At 37.1% G+C, this 17113-nt stretch overlaps 1 protein-coding gene across 1 annotated transcript in view; it reads right to left on the minus strand.

The window, feature by feature from the left end:
• Nucleotides 1–4552: 4552 nt before the first annotated feature.
• LOC117299858 (reversion-inducing cysteine-rich protein with Kazal motifs-like) overlaps nt 4553–17113 on the minus strand; it is a 65394-nt gene continuing 52833 nt past the window's right edge. The window contains exons 9-24 of the mRNA XM_033783427.1: nt 16716–16883; nt 15588–15703; nt 14434–14536; nt 13378–13438; nt 12591–12803; nt 11690–11826; nt 11064–11405; nt 10445–10649; nt 9856–9951; nt 9430–9494; nt 8725–8855; nt 8072–8207; nt 7412–7513; nt 6837–6955; nt 6231–6320; nt 4553–5564 (exon numbers count right to left, since the gene is read on the minus strand). Of these exons, the coding sequence (XP_033639318.1) occupies nt 5337–5564; nt 6231–6320; nt 6837–6955; nt 7412–7513; nt 8072–8207; nt 8725–8855; nt 9430–9494; nt 9856–9951; nt 10445–10649; nt 11064–11405; nt 11690–11826; nt 12591–12803; nt 13378–13438; nt 14434–14536; nt 15588–15703; nt 16716–16883 (2312 nt within the window). The 3' untranslated portion in view covers nt 4553–5336. The remainder of the gene's footprint in view (nt 5565–6230; nt 6321–6836; nt 6956–7411; nt 7514–8071; nt 8208–8724; nt 8856–9429; nt 9495–9855; nt 9952–10444; nt 10650–11063; nt 11406–11689; nt 11827–12590; nt 12804–13377; nt 13439–14433; nt 14537–15587; nt 15704–16715; nt 16884–17113) is intronic.

Consider the following 17113-nt stretch of genomic DNA (forward strand, 5'->3'; position numbering starts at 1 on the left):
AGGATATAAAAATCTTAAGCCCGGTTCATACTTCCTTATGTTTACAAGGTTATTATAGCCTTGTATACTTATCAAATTTCACCTGAAAATGTGAATATAAGGCTTAACATTTTGTAAAAAAAAAAACACAAGGCTATAAAGTACACATTTTCAGCCACAATTTGACAAGTACACATTTTCAAGCAAAATTTGCTACAGCCTTGTGAACATTTTCAGGGAAAATTTGCTAGTACACATTTTTAGGCAACATTTGCTATGAAAGTACACTTTCAGGCCAAATTTGCCAAGTACATAAAAAAGCTAGCCTTGGAAACATTTTTAGGCAAAATTTACTTAGTTCACATTTTCAGGCAACATTTGCTAAGTTAGCCTTGGATACATTTTCAGGCTAAATTTGATAAGTACACATTTTCAGTACACAAAAAATATTCAATCGTTTCTAATTAATTTATTCCTTTGATATTAGCCATGTTTATTTTCAAGTTTATACTGCAGTAGTGTCAGCTGTAATTAAATTATCTACTATTTAGTCAGATAATTGAAAGTCTGTAAATATGTCCGTTAACAGAAACCTCTTCCATCTTTGGTCTGTTGTATGTCAAGGGTCATGACAAATCAATGCATCTTATTCTAAACTGATTTATACTTAGTTACCTCATCACTTTCTGAACACCTTGAGCCCAATGGTCAAAATCTTGGGACTAACCCCACTCACAAGTCTTAGAACAAAATACTTAGTTACCTGTTCATGTTTGTTGTGTTTTTACTAAGCTTTTGATGGAGACTCTGCTAGGGTCAAAACATCTGGCCATTAATTTTGTTTGCATTTTTACCATAGGTCCTTTTGGTTGGTAGACAGTTTGCAATCGGCTAAATCAACTTTTAAAAAATCTTAGAACAGACCCTTTTTCTTTTAAAGATGAACAGAAACTGACACATATGATGTTTTTGTACATTGACCAACTGTTACAGGGACATGCTTAAAGGGCATTTCCTTTCAGGGCAGGGGGGGGGGTGTTTATAAAAGCCTTTTAGATGACTTGCTGATTAGCAACATTTGTTCTTTACTCTTCCAAGAAAGACTGGCGTGCCCCAAATTCAATCATAGTGAGTACATATCATTTAGGAAGGAAATGACAACCAACAGAGACTCAAAATACTGAGTGATGAGAACTGTACTTGTTGCCATCGCCCACTCGCTTATAACGCCGTGACTGATAGTCCTAACACATGAAGACACAATGTGACATCTGTGTATCTTGGTAGGATCAATTGTTGTTCTTTTACATAATGACAGAATGCTCTAATCTAGCTTTTTCAATGATGACCTGGGGTGGATTTCACAAAGGTAGTCCTAACTTAGGACTAGTCCTAGGCAATGCTAAGAGATAGGACCAGTCCTAAGTTAAGGTAGTCCTAACTTAGGACTAGTCCTAGGCAATGCTAAGAGATAGGACCAGTCCTAAGTTAGGATGAGTTACTGGTCCTAACTTAGGACCAGTCCTATCTCTTAGCATTGCCTAGGATAGTCCTACGTTAGGACTACCTTTGTGAAATCCACCCCTGGTTCCTCATCAGGGTTTGTGGCTACCAAAGCTTTTTAAAGGGAAATAAATGGAAAATGTTTTAAATGTCAAACAGCAAAAAAACCAGCAACATTAAAAAAGGTTTGTTATTTTATATATAAGTTGTGATACACGAAGTGTGGGCCTTGGACAGAACTGTTTACCGAAAGTGTCCAATGGCTCTAAGAAAAACAATTTGCCACATTTTGTACAAACTATTGTTGCATTAAAACTCAAGAGAAACCAAACTGTTTATTGTCAATGTATGCTTCATTATTGTGAACAACTGACAACAAGTTAATAAAGAAGGAGTCTATACTTGTGGATGAGTGGTATTTTTTCAAGTGAAGAGGTAGATTTGTTTATTATTCCTTGTTCCTCAAACGCAGCCGAAAGGGGTGGATGGTTGTATCAATGGTATAATGTCCTTTGTTCCTTTATCTAATCGTGATCTTTTCTTATGAAAGTTATCAATGTTTATAAATGCACTAACTAAGTTGGATGAATTTTAAAAAATAGGGGATACAAAAAATGTATAAGCGAAAAATGCATATTAATTTGGGGCGTACATCTTTTGCTTGTTTTTTACTGACTGCATGGTCAGTGATCATCACACTCATAGAGCTTTTGTGCGTTTGGGACTAAAAGTTTTAATTTATGAAGGCTTGTGGCTGGAAATAGGAAAACATAGCGTTACTGAAGAATTATTATTGAACTCAACCAGGGACTCCATATTGTGGGGTAAAGTTTATGTTTGCCTATTGACCCCTTGCACGCGTATCACACGCGGCGACCAATGCCACGCTCACGATGTTGGTGGGCAGTTAGGTTTACGTGTATTAACGCCGCGTCGCCTAAAATGCACACTTTCACTGCATAACGCGCAGCATAGAGTTAATATAAAAACGCACAGTGAAATTGCCCACCAGTATGGCGCATTCAAGATTTTTCTGCTGATGACGTCAGGTGAAATGGGTCAATAGGGATCATTTTATTTTTTAATTGAAGAGGGGTATAGCTTTTTGATTTTTTGTTCTAAATGTGCGTTCACAATTAATATTAAACATGAATAAATTCTAACCAAATTTAGAAGTAAACTATTCAGATAAGTTTTATGCCAATTTTGTGCATCAGTCTTTTGAACTCGCCTGACCAACTTTATGACATACTTCCCGCGTGAATTCTTGCGGATAGACTGGTGACTAGTTTAGGGTTTTACGGATGTGACCGGCCGTAATGCACCATGAACGTTGCAAGCATGCGGCGTTGGTGTTACCAGCTGGACGCACACGAGGCTTGCCTTGAAAAATACCTCGTCTCAGTCACAGCTACTTGTTAAGCCTACTCTGAAGGAGGCTCTGTAGGAATTCTTGAAGTAACCTTGCTGTTTATATACCCCTTCTACTATTAGCCAGTATACTTCCATCCTAACCTCCCTATTTTCTGTAAATCTTGAACTGCCCCAAGATATACCCCTTCTACTATAGCCTTGTACTTCCATCTCACCCTCCCCCTTTTCTTTCCATTTTGAACCACCCCAAGATATACACCTTCCACTTTTAGCCTTGTACTTCCATCTCACCCTCCCCCTTTTCTTTCCATTTTGAACCACCCCTAATATACACCTTCCACTTTTAGCCTTGTACTTCCATCTCACCCTCCCCCTTTTCTTTCCATTTTGAACCACCCCTAATATACAACTTCCACTTTTAGCCTTGTACTTCCATCTCACCCTCCCCCTTTTTTTTCCATTTTGAACCACCCCTAATATACACCTTCCACTTTTAGCCTTGTACTTCCATCTCACCCTCCCCCTTTTCTTTCCATTTTGAACCACCCCTAATATACAACTTCCACTTTTAGCCTTGTACTTCCATCTCACCCTCCCCCTTTTCTTTCCATTTTGAACCACCCCTAATATACACCTTCCACTTTTAGCCTTGTACTTCCATCTCACCCTCCCCCTTTTCTTTCCATTTTGAACCACCCCTAATATACACCTTCCACTTTTAGCCTTGTACTTCCATCTCACCCTCCCCCTTTTCTTTCCATTTTGAACCACCCCTAATATACACCTTCCACTTTTAGCCTTGTACTTCCATCTCACCCTCCCCCTTTTCTTTCCATTTTGAACCACCCCTAATATACAACTTCCACTTTTAGCCTTGTACTTCCATCTCACCCTCCCCCTTTTCTTTCCATTTTGAACCACCCCTAATATACACCTTCCACTTTTAGCCTTGTACTTCCATCTCACCCTCCCCCTTTTCTTTCCATTTTGAACCACCCCTAATATACACCTTCCACTTTTAGCCTTGTACTTCCATCTCACCCTCCCCCTTTTCTTTCCATTTTGAACCACCCCTAATATACACCTTCCACTTTTAGCCTTGTACTTCCATCTCAACCTCCCCCCTTTTCTTTCCATTTTGAACCACCCCTAATATACACCTTCCACTTTTAGCCTTGTACTTCCATCTCAACCTCCCCCCTTTTCTTTCCATTTTGAACCACCCCTAATATACACCTTCCACTTTTAGCCTTGTACTTCCATCCAACCTCCCCAGTTTTCTTTCATTCTTGAACCGTCCCCAACATGTACCCCCTTCTTCTATAAGCCTTGTACTTCCATCCCAAACTCCCCCTTTTCTTTCCATCTTGAACCGCCCCTAATATAACCCCTTCTTCTATTAGCCTTGTCCATCCCAACCTCCCTCTTTTCTTTACATCTAGAACCGCCCCCAAGAGTTAAAGCATGCATTTAAAGCAAGGGACCCCTGCTAAATTGCTGATGTGTAAAAATGGGCTTTTTAAGATGATCATTTGATATTTCTAGAAAAGAATATATAATGAATAGGGTAGGTGGCCTTAGCTTTCGATCCAAACCGGACCTTCTTCAGAAAAGTATATATACATATATTTTAATGTTGTCTGGGCCAACAAGGTGAAGTAAACTCAAAACACAAAAACACACTTGAAAGCTGAGCTATTATAAAGTTACAGACCACTTTGGTCATGTTTTATTTCTGTACAATAAGCACCTCGTTTTATTTTCACCATGTACATCCCTATTTACATTTCTGTACAATTTTGACTTTCAATGTAAACCAAAGACATGATAAATAAAATAAAAAAAGTGCCGGTTTCATCAAGTATTCAAATTAAATATAAAATATGTTTAAATAACCTGAACCATATTTCAGTAAAACCTTTTGTTTGGGGTTTTTTGTTTGTAGTGAAAATACCCCCTTTCACTATAATGGTACAACTGTATTTTGTATTGCTCGGCTTCCTCCCCCGTGGAGGATGTGGACTAGTCCAGGTCAGTGACTGTTGTGATCGACAGCTAGTATCTTTTCAATTTGTGTTCCTTGATCAAACCATCAAACTTGTATACTTTGTTGGCAAAACCCATAGAAGTAGTGTCAACTGCCTTTAACTATAAACCCTATTGAGGTAACGTATCTTTAATTAATAATATGGAACCATCAAGACTCGAGGGATGCCATTAATCCCATTCATCCCTTTATAATTATGGTCACATTTTGAAAACATTAGTACAGACGACGTAATCATTGACTACAGAGCATATCATTAAGGAAAAAATAAATAACATTCAAATGTTCAAATTTATTTAAACAAAAAACGATTGAAAAAAACCCAGTTTATGTACAAAAAGAATACAATTGTACAAGTATATACATATATCATAAAATGGATAGACATAAACTTTTTTTTATACAAGTTACATAATATACACTAGGCATAGTATCACCTATATGATATTCTTTGTATTAGAAGTACTAAAACGCTACACCATAGTAATAATGTAGTACTGATGGTAAGATGTTGAGCGCTACCCTTAGTCATGACCTGTGTGGTGACCATTGATGTTCTAGCTGCTAGTAAGGGAGACATGTACATGTAAGAGACCACCATTGGACTACGAGTGTTGATCAAGGCTCCCAGTTTCTCAGCCTCTTTGTTGCATGCCTCGATCTAAACACAACCAATTAAAGATTTATGATTATCTATTGGGACGTTTGGAAAACAAACTGTTCATTTCACAGTGCCATCCCTGGCTCATCCCAGGGTATCATAATAATACCAAATATTAATAAATACCTAAGACAGTTTATCCATTCTGATTGGTCGAGAGGGCATCACGAGGGGTTGTTTGAACGGATGATATAATCAAAGTGTGTTGCATCGGTTTTCAACGAGTGGTTTAAACCCGCCGAGGCCTGGTTCTTGATAATTTACCTCGACTTTGTCTCGGTAAAACTATCAAGAACCAGGCCTTGTTGGGATTAAACCACTAGTTGAAAACCTCTTCACCACACATTGATTCCCTTAATAACACTAATAGTGGCTTTTTTTTATAGTCCTCATATCTGTCACTCAGTGACGCTCATGGCGCTTCAACATTCGGTAATTTCCTGCAAACGTGGTGGGACTACGCTTGAATTACGAAATGTCCTCCTTTTATAACAAAGCAATATTACAAGGTGCCGTGGGGCAATTACAGGGCCAATCAAACCACGTACATGTACATCAGAGCTTTATAGTTTGTTTCTTTCCGTTTTGTATTGAAAGAGGAAATTCAGGGATGAATTTGACAAATATTTTGAGAACCTGTTTGTGGCTGGTAGGATTGTATCTTACCTGTATTTCATTAGGGATTGCTTTAGTAGACATAACAGAGATGACAATGTCACCTTCAATGTTGAGATATCCATAAAGATCACATTCAGCCTATAGTACAAAGAAATACATTGTCACATTAATGCAACGTTTACTGGTATTTATGAGGAAAAATAAACGTAAGGTATGTGACATTACATTGTATTATGCAGGAAGACTTTAATACAAGACAAGTGAGCAAACTTTTATACAAAAAAATAGATTAGCATTCTGTGACTTTGTGTTGAACAACTGAAATTGACCTGTGCAAGATGACAGTGTTTGCCAAATTATAGAGGAATTAGAATGAGCTGTGGCAAACTGCTTACCAACCATAAGAAATATTATGGGTATAAATATACTTATAATGGCCGGACATTTTTACCCCTTTAGCATTCAGGGAACACTCTGCTAGAGTCAAATTGTCAGGCCATGGCATTAACTGATTTTTAAAAATTATTTTATAAAGTTAATTTGCACAAATATTTATTTCATCTAACAAGAAGCATTCAATTCAACAATGAATAGGCTTTTGGAAACACACTTTTACAAAACTTTCAATAAATTGTCCAGAATGAAGAGACTTACCACAGCTACGATTGGACGTAATCCCTTTAATATATCAGCTACGGAGACTGCCTGATTACCAAATGCAGCTGCAGTTCTTTCAGCTTCAGTCACACTGTAAAGAACTCTGGTGTATGCCGCTGAAAGGAAACAATCAACAAAACATATTGCCATTTATCTCTTACACAAAAGTAGCAGGAATTATTGCCAATTACTCAAAATGCAAACTAAAGTATGATTACAAAGCACTGTTTGCCCAATGAAAGTCACTTAATCTCAACAGTTTCATAGTTTACAGATCCAATACCACCACTTTTTTCCACTTCATCACTCTACAGCGGATAATAGCGATTCATTCTACTTTTTTGCATTTTGGTCTGTCCTTGAGTAATTGTTCTAATGTTGTGTTGGCCCTTTTAAGATGTTTATAGGTGTATTTCTTGTGTTTTTTTCATGTTATTGTGTGCATATTTGTTATTTTGTGCTGTTATCTGTGCACATTTTGCATTGTTTTGGTCAAATAAATAGTAATAACAATAAAAGTTGTTGTCCTTAAAAAAAACTCCACTGGGAACCGGGTTTAAGTGTAGACTTACCACAAACTGGACAGCAAGCACCAGGAGGTGTAATCCCAACGCAATGTGCTATCAATGGCTCAGGACATTGTACGGAGGCACACTGTGGCTCTGTAGCATTACCTATAACACCAAATAAAACAAGTCAACTTAATTGTTATAATATAATGTCAATTTTATCACTTTTCTTTGTTTGTAGTAAAAAATAAAAGAAATGAATAGATGAATAATCTAGTCCAAATTTTCACAGGTTTGTTCTTTTATGTCTTTGACAGTTAACCAAAGGTGTCCAGTGCTTTTAAAGACAGTGGACACTATTGGTAATTACTCAAAATAATTATTAGCATAAAACCTTTCTTGGTGATGAGTAATGGGGAGAGGTTGATGGTATAAAACATTGTGAGAAACGGCTCCCTCTGAAGTGCCATAGTTTTCGAGAAAGAAGTAATTTTACATGAATTTGATTTCGAGACCTCAGATTTAGAACTTGAGGTCTCGAAATCACCCATCTAAGGGTGTTTTTTTCGTTCATTATAATCTCGCAAGTTCAATGACCGATTGAGCTCCAATTTGCACAGGTTTGTTATTTCATGCTTATGTTGAGATACACCAACTGTGAAGGCTAGTCTTTGACAATTACCAATAGTGTCCAGTGCCTTTAAACCTAGTGTAGTAACTCACCGGTTTGTTTCCCTACAGCTTCACAAGGTCCATAATAATCAATGATGGTTCTATCACTGCACGCAGCACATTCACTCAGATACGTCTCACCATTCTGACCACAGACTTGGCGACGATTAACGGCGCTACACCTTGTCTGCAAAAAGTCAATAAAAGAAAATACACAAAATAAGTTTGGTATGTAAGCAGCTGCTTAGAAATCTCATGGCACTACAGACAGAGTTAAATTTGACTTTTAAGTGCAGTAACTGACCACTAGTGACTAACAGTGAGTTACAATTGTCCCAGTGTATAGTAACGGTGGGCGGTGCTGGGACGGCTTTCCCACGACTCACAATTTTTGCCCAGCACTCTGAGCAAAATACATTATGCTGCCCAGCGCAGGTTTCAAAATGTTGTCCACTGTTCCTTGATTTGAATACACAGCTAATGATAAGGAGCATCAAATGTCACAGAAAAAGAACACAGTCAGCTTACTGCAAGGCCCCATAACACAAACAGTTTGGAAACCTGGCCTGACTTCAGCAATCATGATACAATGCTTTGCCACTTACGATTATGGATGTCAAGTTTGTCTCTCTTTGTATGCAATCCTAAATTCAATACTCTCAATTAACATAGTACTTTTTATTTAAATAGATATGACTATCTACCTGGCATGGACCGAGGTAATCTAATATCTTTTCTCTACGGTGTAGAGCACATAGATTAGAATGTTGTCTACCATCAGTATCACAGGCTGGGGAATAGGGTTCATTACTGCAGCTGTGATGTCCGGTTAATACTGCAAACAAATCATAATAATCAACATTTATAGACTTTTTAGAGTTGAAACCAATGGTTCTTTTCAGAGCCACCCCAACTCAACCTGCCATATCGTATTTTCACCATGCAAAGTTTCAAATCCCACTTAATAAGAAAGATAAAAACAACTGAAGAAATGAAGGTATTGATTAACCATTAAGAAACCATAGTGCCCACACAACTTGTACCAACATGATCATAGTGACTGTATGCTTAATGTCCGCAAGATTCCCGCTACTTTCATTCACTAAAAGAGATCAAATTGGTAGAGGTCACGTCCGAATAGGAAACTTTCCAATGTTTCTTTTCCTATAAGAGTACCAAAATTTTTGAGCTTTCTCCATAATAACATTAGGAATCATACTTCTCTCACCATTCTCAGGAAACGTCTTGAAACATTTTTTGTTCTTGTAAGCCTTGTCTTTGGTATTTGTTTCTTGTTTTATTCTGTTCAGTGCTTTAATCTTTTGGTAAAGGCGCTTTATAAATACCTATTATTAATATATTATTTTAATTATTATTATTAATATTGTTGTTATTAATTAATAACTTACCACACTCATACTGTGGACACTCAGAGAAGCTGATGCTGATACAAACACGACGCTTTGCTACACACCTTAAATCAAAACATATATTCAATCATTTCTAATTAATTTATCCCTTAATTTTTAGTCAAGTTTGTTTTCAAGTTTCTAATGCAGTATTAAATTATGTTCCATCATTGGTCTGTTATATGCCATTGGCCGTGTGAGAAATCACTATTCTAAACTGATTTACACGTAGTTACCTCATCAATTTCCTCACAACTCTAGAAAACTTTGCTCAAAATGTTAACCCAACTCACAAGATGAACAGAAACTTACAACATGATTTGTGTGTACATTTACCAGCTGTTAACAGGGACATGCTTAGCGGTGATTCCCTTTCAGGGCTTGGGGAAGGGCCAATTTGATGACTCGCTGACTTATGAAACTTACCGTTCATCAGCATTGCACTGGTTACTAACACACGGCTCACTCATTGAGTCACATCGCCCAAACTCAAATTGGTCATCACGGAGATTGGCTGCACACCTGGCACATAAATAAACAAATTGGTAACAATATGGGCGTGAGAAACAGGTGGTTTAAAAACATGCATTTAACTGTTAACAGTTAAGCATGTAAGAGAAGATTTATCATATTTGTCTTTTGGGTAGCTAAACCATTTAAAGAAAGAATTCCCTTCAAAGTAGTTTGATTTGGATAATTTGTTTCACCCTTAAACCATTTGAATCTGAGAAACGACTCATGCATGCATGGAGCCTCTCTTAGATTTCCTTTCATAGATGCTACTGCCAGAAATGCGGTTGGTACACATACCTGCCGTCACCTCGCTAAGCGTGGATGGATTTGGCATTCTTGTGAAAATACCTTGACAGTTTTTTGTTCCGTTTTCTACAGTTAGGCAATGGATTCATGTGACTTTCTTTATAATTTTGCCTGTTAATCAGCATTACATTGACAAAAAAACAATCTATGACCTATCTTTATAACTGATTTCATCTGTCCTAGTTTCTGAACTTACCTGGCCAGACAAGCACTTGGATAGGTGCGTCCATTAGCCCCACATACTGGTACATATTGATCAGTGCAGTCGCAAGGTAGAGCAGCGTACTGTCTTGTATCTGTAGTTAGCATCGATGGGTTTAGACAATGTCTCTTAGAGCATGTCTCTTCACCATTGAAACACACACAGTCATTGCAACCTGTCTGGTAGTGGCTGCCATGCTCTATACACAATCAAAAGAAATCATTCAAAACATTGTTTTCATGTGGCTTTTCAAATTACTTTTCATTTGTTAAGATTTTGGAAAGTGTTCTTAAAATGATTTAACAGTGTCGCTTAAATAATAATAAGTCTCATTCCCTGGCTGCAGCTTCCCAGGTTGTATCATTACCTAACGTGGGTTTGATCCCTGCGGCTATGGCAGTTACAGGTCAAATGGCTTTTGACTGAAACCCCAAACAAAGATATTCACAAAAATGGGGAGTCCAACAGTAGGGCTAGTTATCTCAGTTTGTAGAGCACCGGCATATTAATCCGGAAGTCGGTGGTTCAGATCCCGCTGTAGTTAAACCCAAGTCAATCAATCTTGTTCAAACCCAAATCATGAAAGTGATCATTTTGAAAATAAAGTAGCTACCTTTTCTTTGCCCATTAACGTTGCACTCCTCCATAGTTTCACATTGTAGGGACTGACAGTGTTCCAGCATGCCATTAGTGCTACATACACACGCTTTGTAACAAGCCAAGTTATCCGTTGAATCAGGAAGGCGTACATAACTTCCACGAGTCACTAAGAATGTTGAAGCCTCTCCTAGCCGGCACCCTGGGGTGCATTTGGTCTGGGTGCACATCTCACCAAAGCCACATAGTTCTCTATTGATGGAGCATATACCATTAGAGCCAGTGGTTTCATTGTTACAGGGATCTTTGTGACATGGAACGGTGATGTCATCGTTCTTGTCTTCGTAAGGTCCAAGCTCTGAATTAAAGAGATTAACCAAAAATAAATTGATAAGTGAAATGTAAGGATATTTTGTTGTATTCCTATTGTTGATAGATTTTATCTTTCTGACAATGCTGACCTGTCTTTGCTCGTGTTTGTTCATTGTTTGTTTGCTTAGGTAACTAATTTCATTGTTAGCAGCTTATGCTAAAATAGTTTTTACTTGCATTAAACTGAAGAGTGATCACCAGATGTACACCTTTGAACAAGTTTACAAAAAAACAAAAACTATTTACACTTCTATGTATTTAAAGACTTACTTAGATATTCACTAAGTGGAATGCAAGGTGCATCTCCGTCCAGCGGTGATAAGATATTACAAAGTCCTTCTGCCGTCAGTCCTTTGGCTAGACGAGACTGGTCAATGCATTGACTTAAGATGTGTATACAGTCAGCTCTGTTATCAAGTAAACAAACAAACAATTATCGTTTATATTCTGCCCTTCACCAACTGGTAATAATTATAATAATAGTTATTATTTAAAAAACACCTTCCATGTCACACAAATCACAAAGCGCTGTACAATTAAAACCAATAAAAATACAGAAAATTTTGTAAAAGCAAATGAAACAACTGTTACAGAAAACAGCAATATTAAAACACTAAAAATCAACAAATGTGTTTGAAAAGTAATTCTTAATAAGGTATGTTTTCAAAAAAGATTTAAAAATTACAAATGTATTGGCAGAATGCTAATTTGACCATCTCTCAGAAAAGCAACGTACTTAGTAGTTACACACTAAAACTTTTGGTTGTAGATTTATCAGGTATCAAGTAACGTTTAATTGCTTCTTTAGTTTTATGAAGTAACGATCTGAAAGAGTAAGTTGTTTTAGTGGTAATTACTTATTGACACATATGTCTAATTGTTTGTTTGTTTATTTGTATGTTTGTTTGTTTGTTTGTTTGTTTGTTTATTTATTTTATTGGATACAAGTACATAAATAAATTTATAAATGCCAAATAAGTATGACTAGGTGTTGCAACCAGAGGAGTTAACCCTCCTGTATCGAAGTACTCAAACTGCTGTAAAATGCTGCACTGGTTCAAGAAATGACAAAGTAAGTTAAATTAACCCTAAAAGGCGCACTATTAGAGAAAGAGAATAACGCATTATTAAATAATATTTAAAACAGGAACATAAAAAATTGCAGACTTACTTGCATATCATATTAACATGTGATTCATGATGACATGGTTTGACTTGTAGAGTACATGCTATGGCTTTCCACATCTCAGATTCACATTCAGCGATATCTAAGACTGGGATATCCATAAATGGCATACGTATCACTCCTTCACTCCATAACTGCATATCATCTGCAGCACCACTGTCTGAACGTGTGGAACAACTACGAAACAGGTCCGCGGGTCTAAACATTGACAACAAAACCAAAACAAAATCAACACTCAATTGTTTCTTTTTCAACTGGCAGTTTGTGTTTGGTAAAAAACTATTATGTTCAACTCAACATTAAAATTAATAAAAAAAATTAAAAAAATCAAGTTATCGTTACAATTATCAAAGCATACTGATCCAAATAACAAGAGAAAACTTCTTGTTCTTTAGATTTTTGTTTACCTTTGAACTATTTCAGTCATTAATTTTCATTTTTGTTTTAAGACTAAAAATACTCAGTTTAAAGAAAGTGATATCAAAAATAGGTGATGCAAATTGAAATGATTTAGAAACAAAACATTAAGCACTTACAATTAACAAATCAAGACAAGGCTTAAGAAGGAATGAGCTTACAAAGAATAAAAAGCTAATCATACATTAGGAATGAATGACTGCTTTTATCTGGAAGTTTTTGTTTTGAGAATATCTAGTTTCTAAGAATTTCTAAGGTTAATGTCTGGTTTGTGAAAATGATTCAAATGAAAACGCAAATTTTAAACATGTTTTCATTATATAAAGAAAGTCAGTAGCATGCTATTGTTTCTTACCTGTCATTGAAATTAGTGCAGTATGTTAATCCACTACAGCCAGGCTGACAAGGCTCCTGGACTAAAAGAGAAGGAAAATAGAGCACCATGAAGACAAAATACTTCATGACTAGTACTTAAAGCCAGTGGACACTTTCAGTAAACAGTATTGTTCAAGGCCCACACTTCGTGTATCACAACTTATATATAAAATAACAAACCTGTGAAAATTTAGGCTCAATCGGTCATCGGAGTCGGGAGAAAATAACGGGAAAACCCACTCTTGTTTCCGCACATTTCGCCATATCATGACATGTGTTTACTATAAATCCGTAATTCTCGATGTCGAGAATTGATATTTGTGTTAATGTTTTCTCAAAAAGTAAAGCATTTCATGGACTAATATTTCAAGAGAAGTCTTTTACCATTACCTTCTGTAAACCCTGTAAGTTATTTGTAAATCTGTGAACTTTTATTTGTTTTCTGTTCCAAAAGTGTATCATGGCTTTAATCAACTTTCTTGTTTTTGTCTTGGAGGAGCTGAGGTGTATTATATTCATGTTGCTGGTATTTACCTAAAGCATGGTCTTTATATTTTGTACAAGATAGTTGGGAGGAGACAACATAGGGGCTAAAACTGTGGCTGGCATTGATATCGACTAAGCATTTGTAACAGTTCTGACCAATAGCTCATTGGCCCCAGGCCAGTAGTTCAAATGACTGACTAAAGACCATGCCACTACTAAAAGACCCACAAGCTTTCATCTTGGAGATTTTTGTTTTAGAGAAGACAACTGGTTTGAGAGAACAGCGCCCTCTGTCATCAAAGGAATAAATCTCAAGATCTTTCTGTAAACTTACAAATTCTACATGTGTTAAATACTGTGAAGAAAAAACAAATCTGTATATACTTTTTGTGATATTAACAAGTTGAGTTTGTCAATTTCTGCCAGACTAATTTTATGTAATGAGGATTCAAGGCACTGGACCGCTTTGGTCATTGTCAAAGTCCAGTAATCCCCGAACATAATATGCATTTAATTGAGTGAATGAAAGTTTGCCTTTAATGGTACTTACCATCAGCGAGGCATGTAAGAAGTGATACTTCCATTGGTTGATACTGACAGTGCTCATCAAAATCATTCCAACTCTGCTTAGTCGACCAAGATGTACTGTACAGCTAGGTAAACATCAACAAAATACACTTTATACGGACAGATACATCATTGCTTCTTGGAGGAGTAATGGTAGTAGAGTGTTGTGGCCGAGCAGTTAAGAGCAACTGTGGTGTTTCTGATCATTGCTTCTTGGAGGAGTATAATGGTAGTAGAGTGTTGTGGCCGAGCAGTTAAGAGCAACTGTGGTGTTTCTGATCAGCAGAGTGTGGGTTCAAATCCCCAGCTGTGACACTTGTGTCCTTAAGCAAGACACTTAACCATTGCTTCGCCCTATGGATTGTACGTATAAAGCCGTTGGTCCCATGTGTTGTGAACGCATGTAAAAGAACCCAGTGCACTTATCGAAAAGAGAAGGGGTTCACCCGGGTGTTCCTGGCTGGATTGGCAGCATATTGTGCCACAGCACCTTTCTAAACATTACATGGTGCTATGATTTAGGTCTCATACTTAAAACGTTCCCACCTTGCAGAAAGTATGTTAATATTTGGGGGTTTATTCAATACATTTCAAAAGTCACAGGAAGATGCTGAGTTGTGTTTGAATCAAACTCATAACAATAAATATGTTAAAAATAAAAAAATAAAAAATGTTGCAGTCCTGGTTGTCTTCTCTGTTCCCAGTTTGGCTCTAATAAGAGCATTGACACAATCTCAATCTTAAAGCCATTGGACACTTTGGGTAAACAGTACTGTCCAAGGCCCACACTTCGTGTATCACAACTTCTATATAGAATCACAAACCTGTGAAAATTTAGGCTCAATCGATCATCGGAGTCGGGAGAAAATAACGGGAAAACTCACCCTTGTTTCTGCATGTTTCGTCGTGTCATGACATGTGTTTAAAATAAATCCGTAATTCTCAATATCGAGAATTGATATTGTTTTAATGTTTCTCAAAAAGTAAAGCATTTCATGGAATAATATTTCAGGAGAAGTCTTTCACCATTACCTTCTGTAAACCCTGTAAGTTATTTGTAAATCTGTGCACTTTTTTCTTTTTTTTCTGTACCGAAAGTGTCCAATGGCTTTAATTGAAAGGAAGCTGAGTACATACCTTGACACATATTTCTCTACATCTAGTGCTCACAGCTCTACCACAGCACTGCAGCTTAGCTCCGTCTAATGCACTAGGGTTAGATATCTTAGGCCAATCAAGACTACTGTGACTCCCTAGAAAACAACATCCAAAATTAACAGTCAGACCAATAGGAAACACATAAAGTCACAACTGGCAAAAGAAACCAGCCCTGGTAAAGTGACCAGATTTTAAATTGAATAGATGTATCTGGTGTTGGCAGCTCAGTGGAATCCAAACTTATTATATAAAAGTTATATTTTCTTTGAACAAAAAAGCAGTAGAAACAAAATTGGAAAAACGTACTTTTACTCACACCATTTTCAATACTAATTTGATATGATTGTATGTTAATTGTGATACCACAGATTCTACACAGACTCTTCACCCAGGGGTATAAACGGGTACCTGCGAAGGTAGAGGTGAACATTTTATTTATTTATTTATTTTTATCGTGTATAAATCAGATCTATGTATTGTGTATAGAAAAGCCCTTGGAGCACTATGGTTGCCCAGGATGCTGAGAAAGATTAAGGACAGTTAATGTGAAATGCACTGTTAAAAACTAGTTATATTATATAATGATTTTGGGGTTGACTAGAGTGGGATTCGAACCAACGACCTCTGGATTAACGTGCCGGCGCTCTACCAACTGAGCTATCTAGCCCTATATTGGCGGTGTCCCTATTTTGTCAATATCTTTGTTCGGGGTGCCAGTCAGAAGCTATACAACCGTTAACTGCCGTGTAGCCAGGGATCACACCCAAATTACGATTCAACCTGGGAAGCGGCAGCCAGGGGATCACCTTAAGGGGATGCGACTTGTTGTTTCAGATATCAATATAAACCACAAGGGAAACTGACTGGGTAAATTTTGAAATGATTTTGGGGTTGAACAAAGAATTGACTAGAGTGGGATTCGAACCAACGACCTCCGGATTAACGTGCCGGCGCTCTACCAACTGAGCTATCTAGCCCTATATTGGCAGTGTCCCCACTCTAGTCAATTCTAGTCAACCCCAAAATCATTTCAAAATTTACCCAGTCAGTTTCCCTTGTGGTTTATATTGATATATTATATAATATTATATGAATAGATTTCAGTACCTGAGTTGACCAGAAAGCATTCCCACATGCCAACATGGGGTTGAATAGTACCACCGCATCCAGCCACCAATGAGTCTATAATCTCTACATCTGATGTAAGGTTCATATGGACACGTCGACATGTCTCTCTGCACGACTCACTATGAGATCGCTCACAACAGTGTAAACCTGTACAAAGTACAAATTAAATCATCGTTGTCAATGCTTTAACTAATCATCTTTTATTTCACTTCTATTAAGAATTATCTTGACATATGATTACTGTAAAACTAAGTCTTTTGCTGAAATTTATTTCCAGCTTGGCCTCCCTGCCATGGATGTTAGACTTGAGCAGCTTTTTGATAATTTTGGTAAATCCCATCTCACCTCTGACATATATAAACAATGGCTTCCCCCAC

The sequence above is a fragment of the Asterias rubens genome, chromosome 15 (genome assembly GCF_902459465.1).
Source record: "Asterias rubens chromosome 15, eAstRub1.3, whole genome shotgun sequence".
NCBI classification, from domain to species: Eukaryota; Metazoa; Echinodermata; class Asteroidea; order Forcipulatida; family Asteriidae; genus Asterias; species Asterias rubens.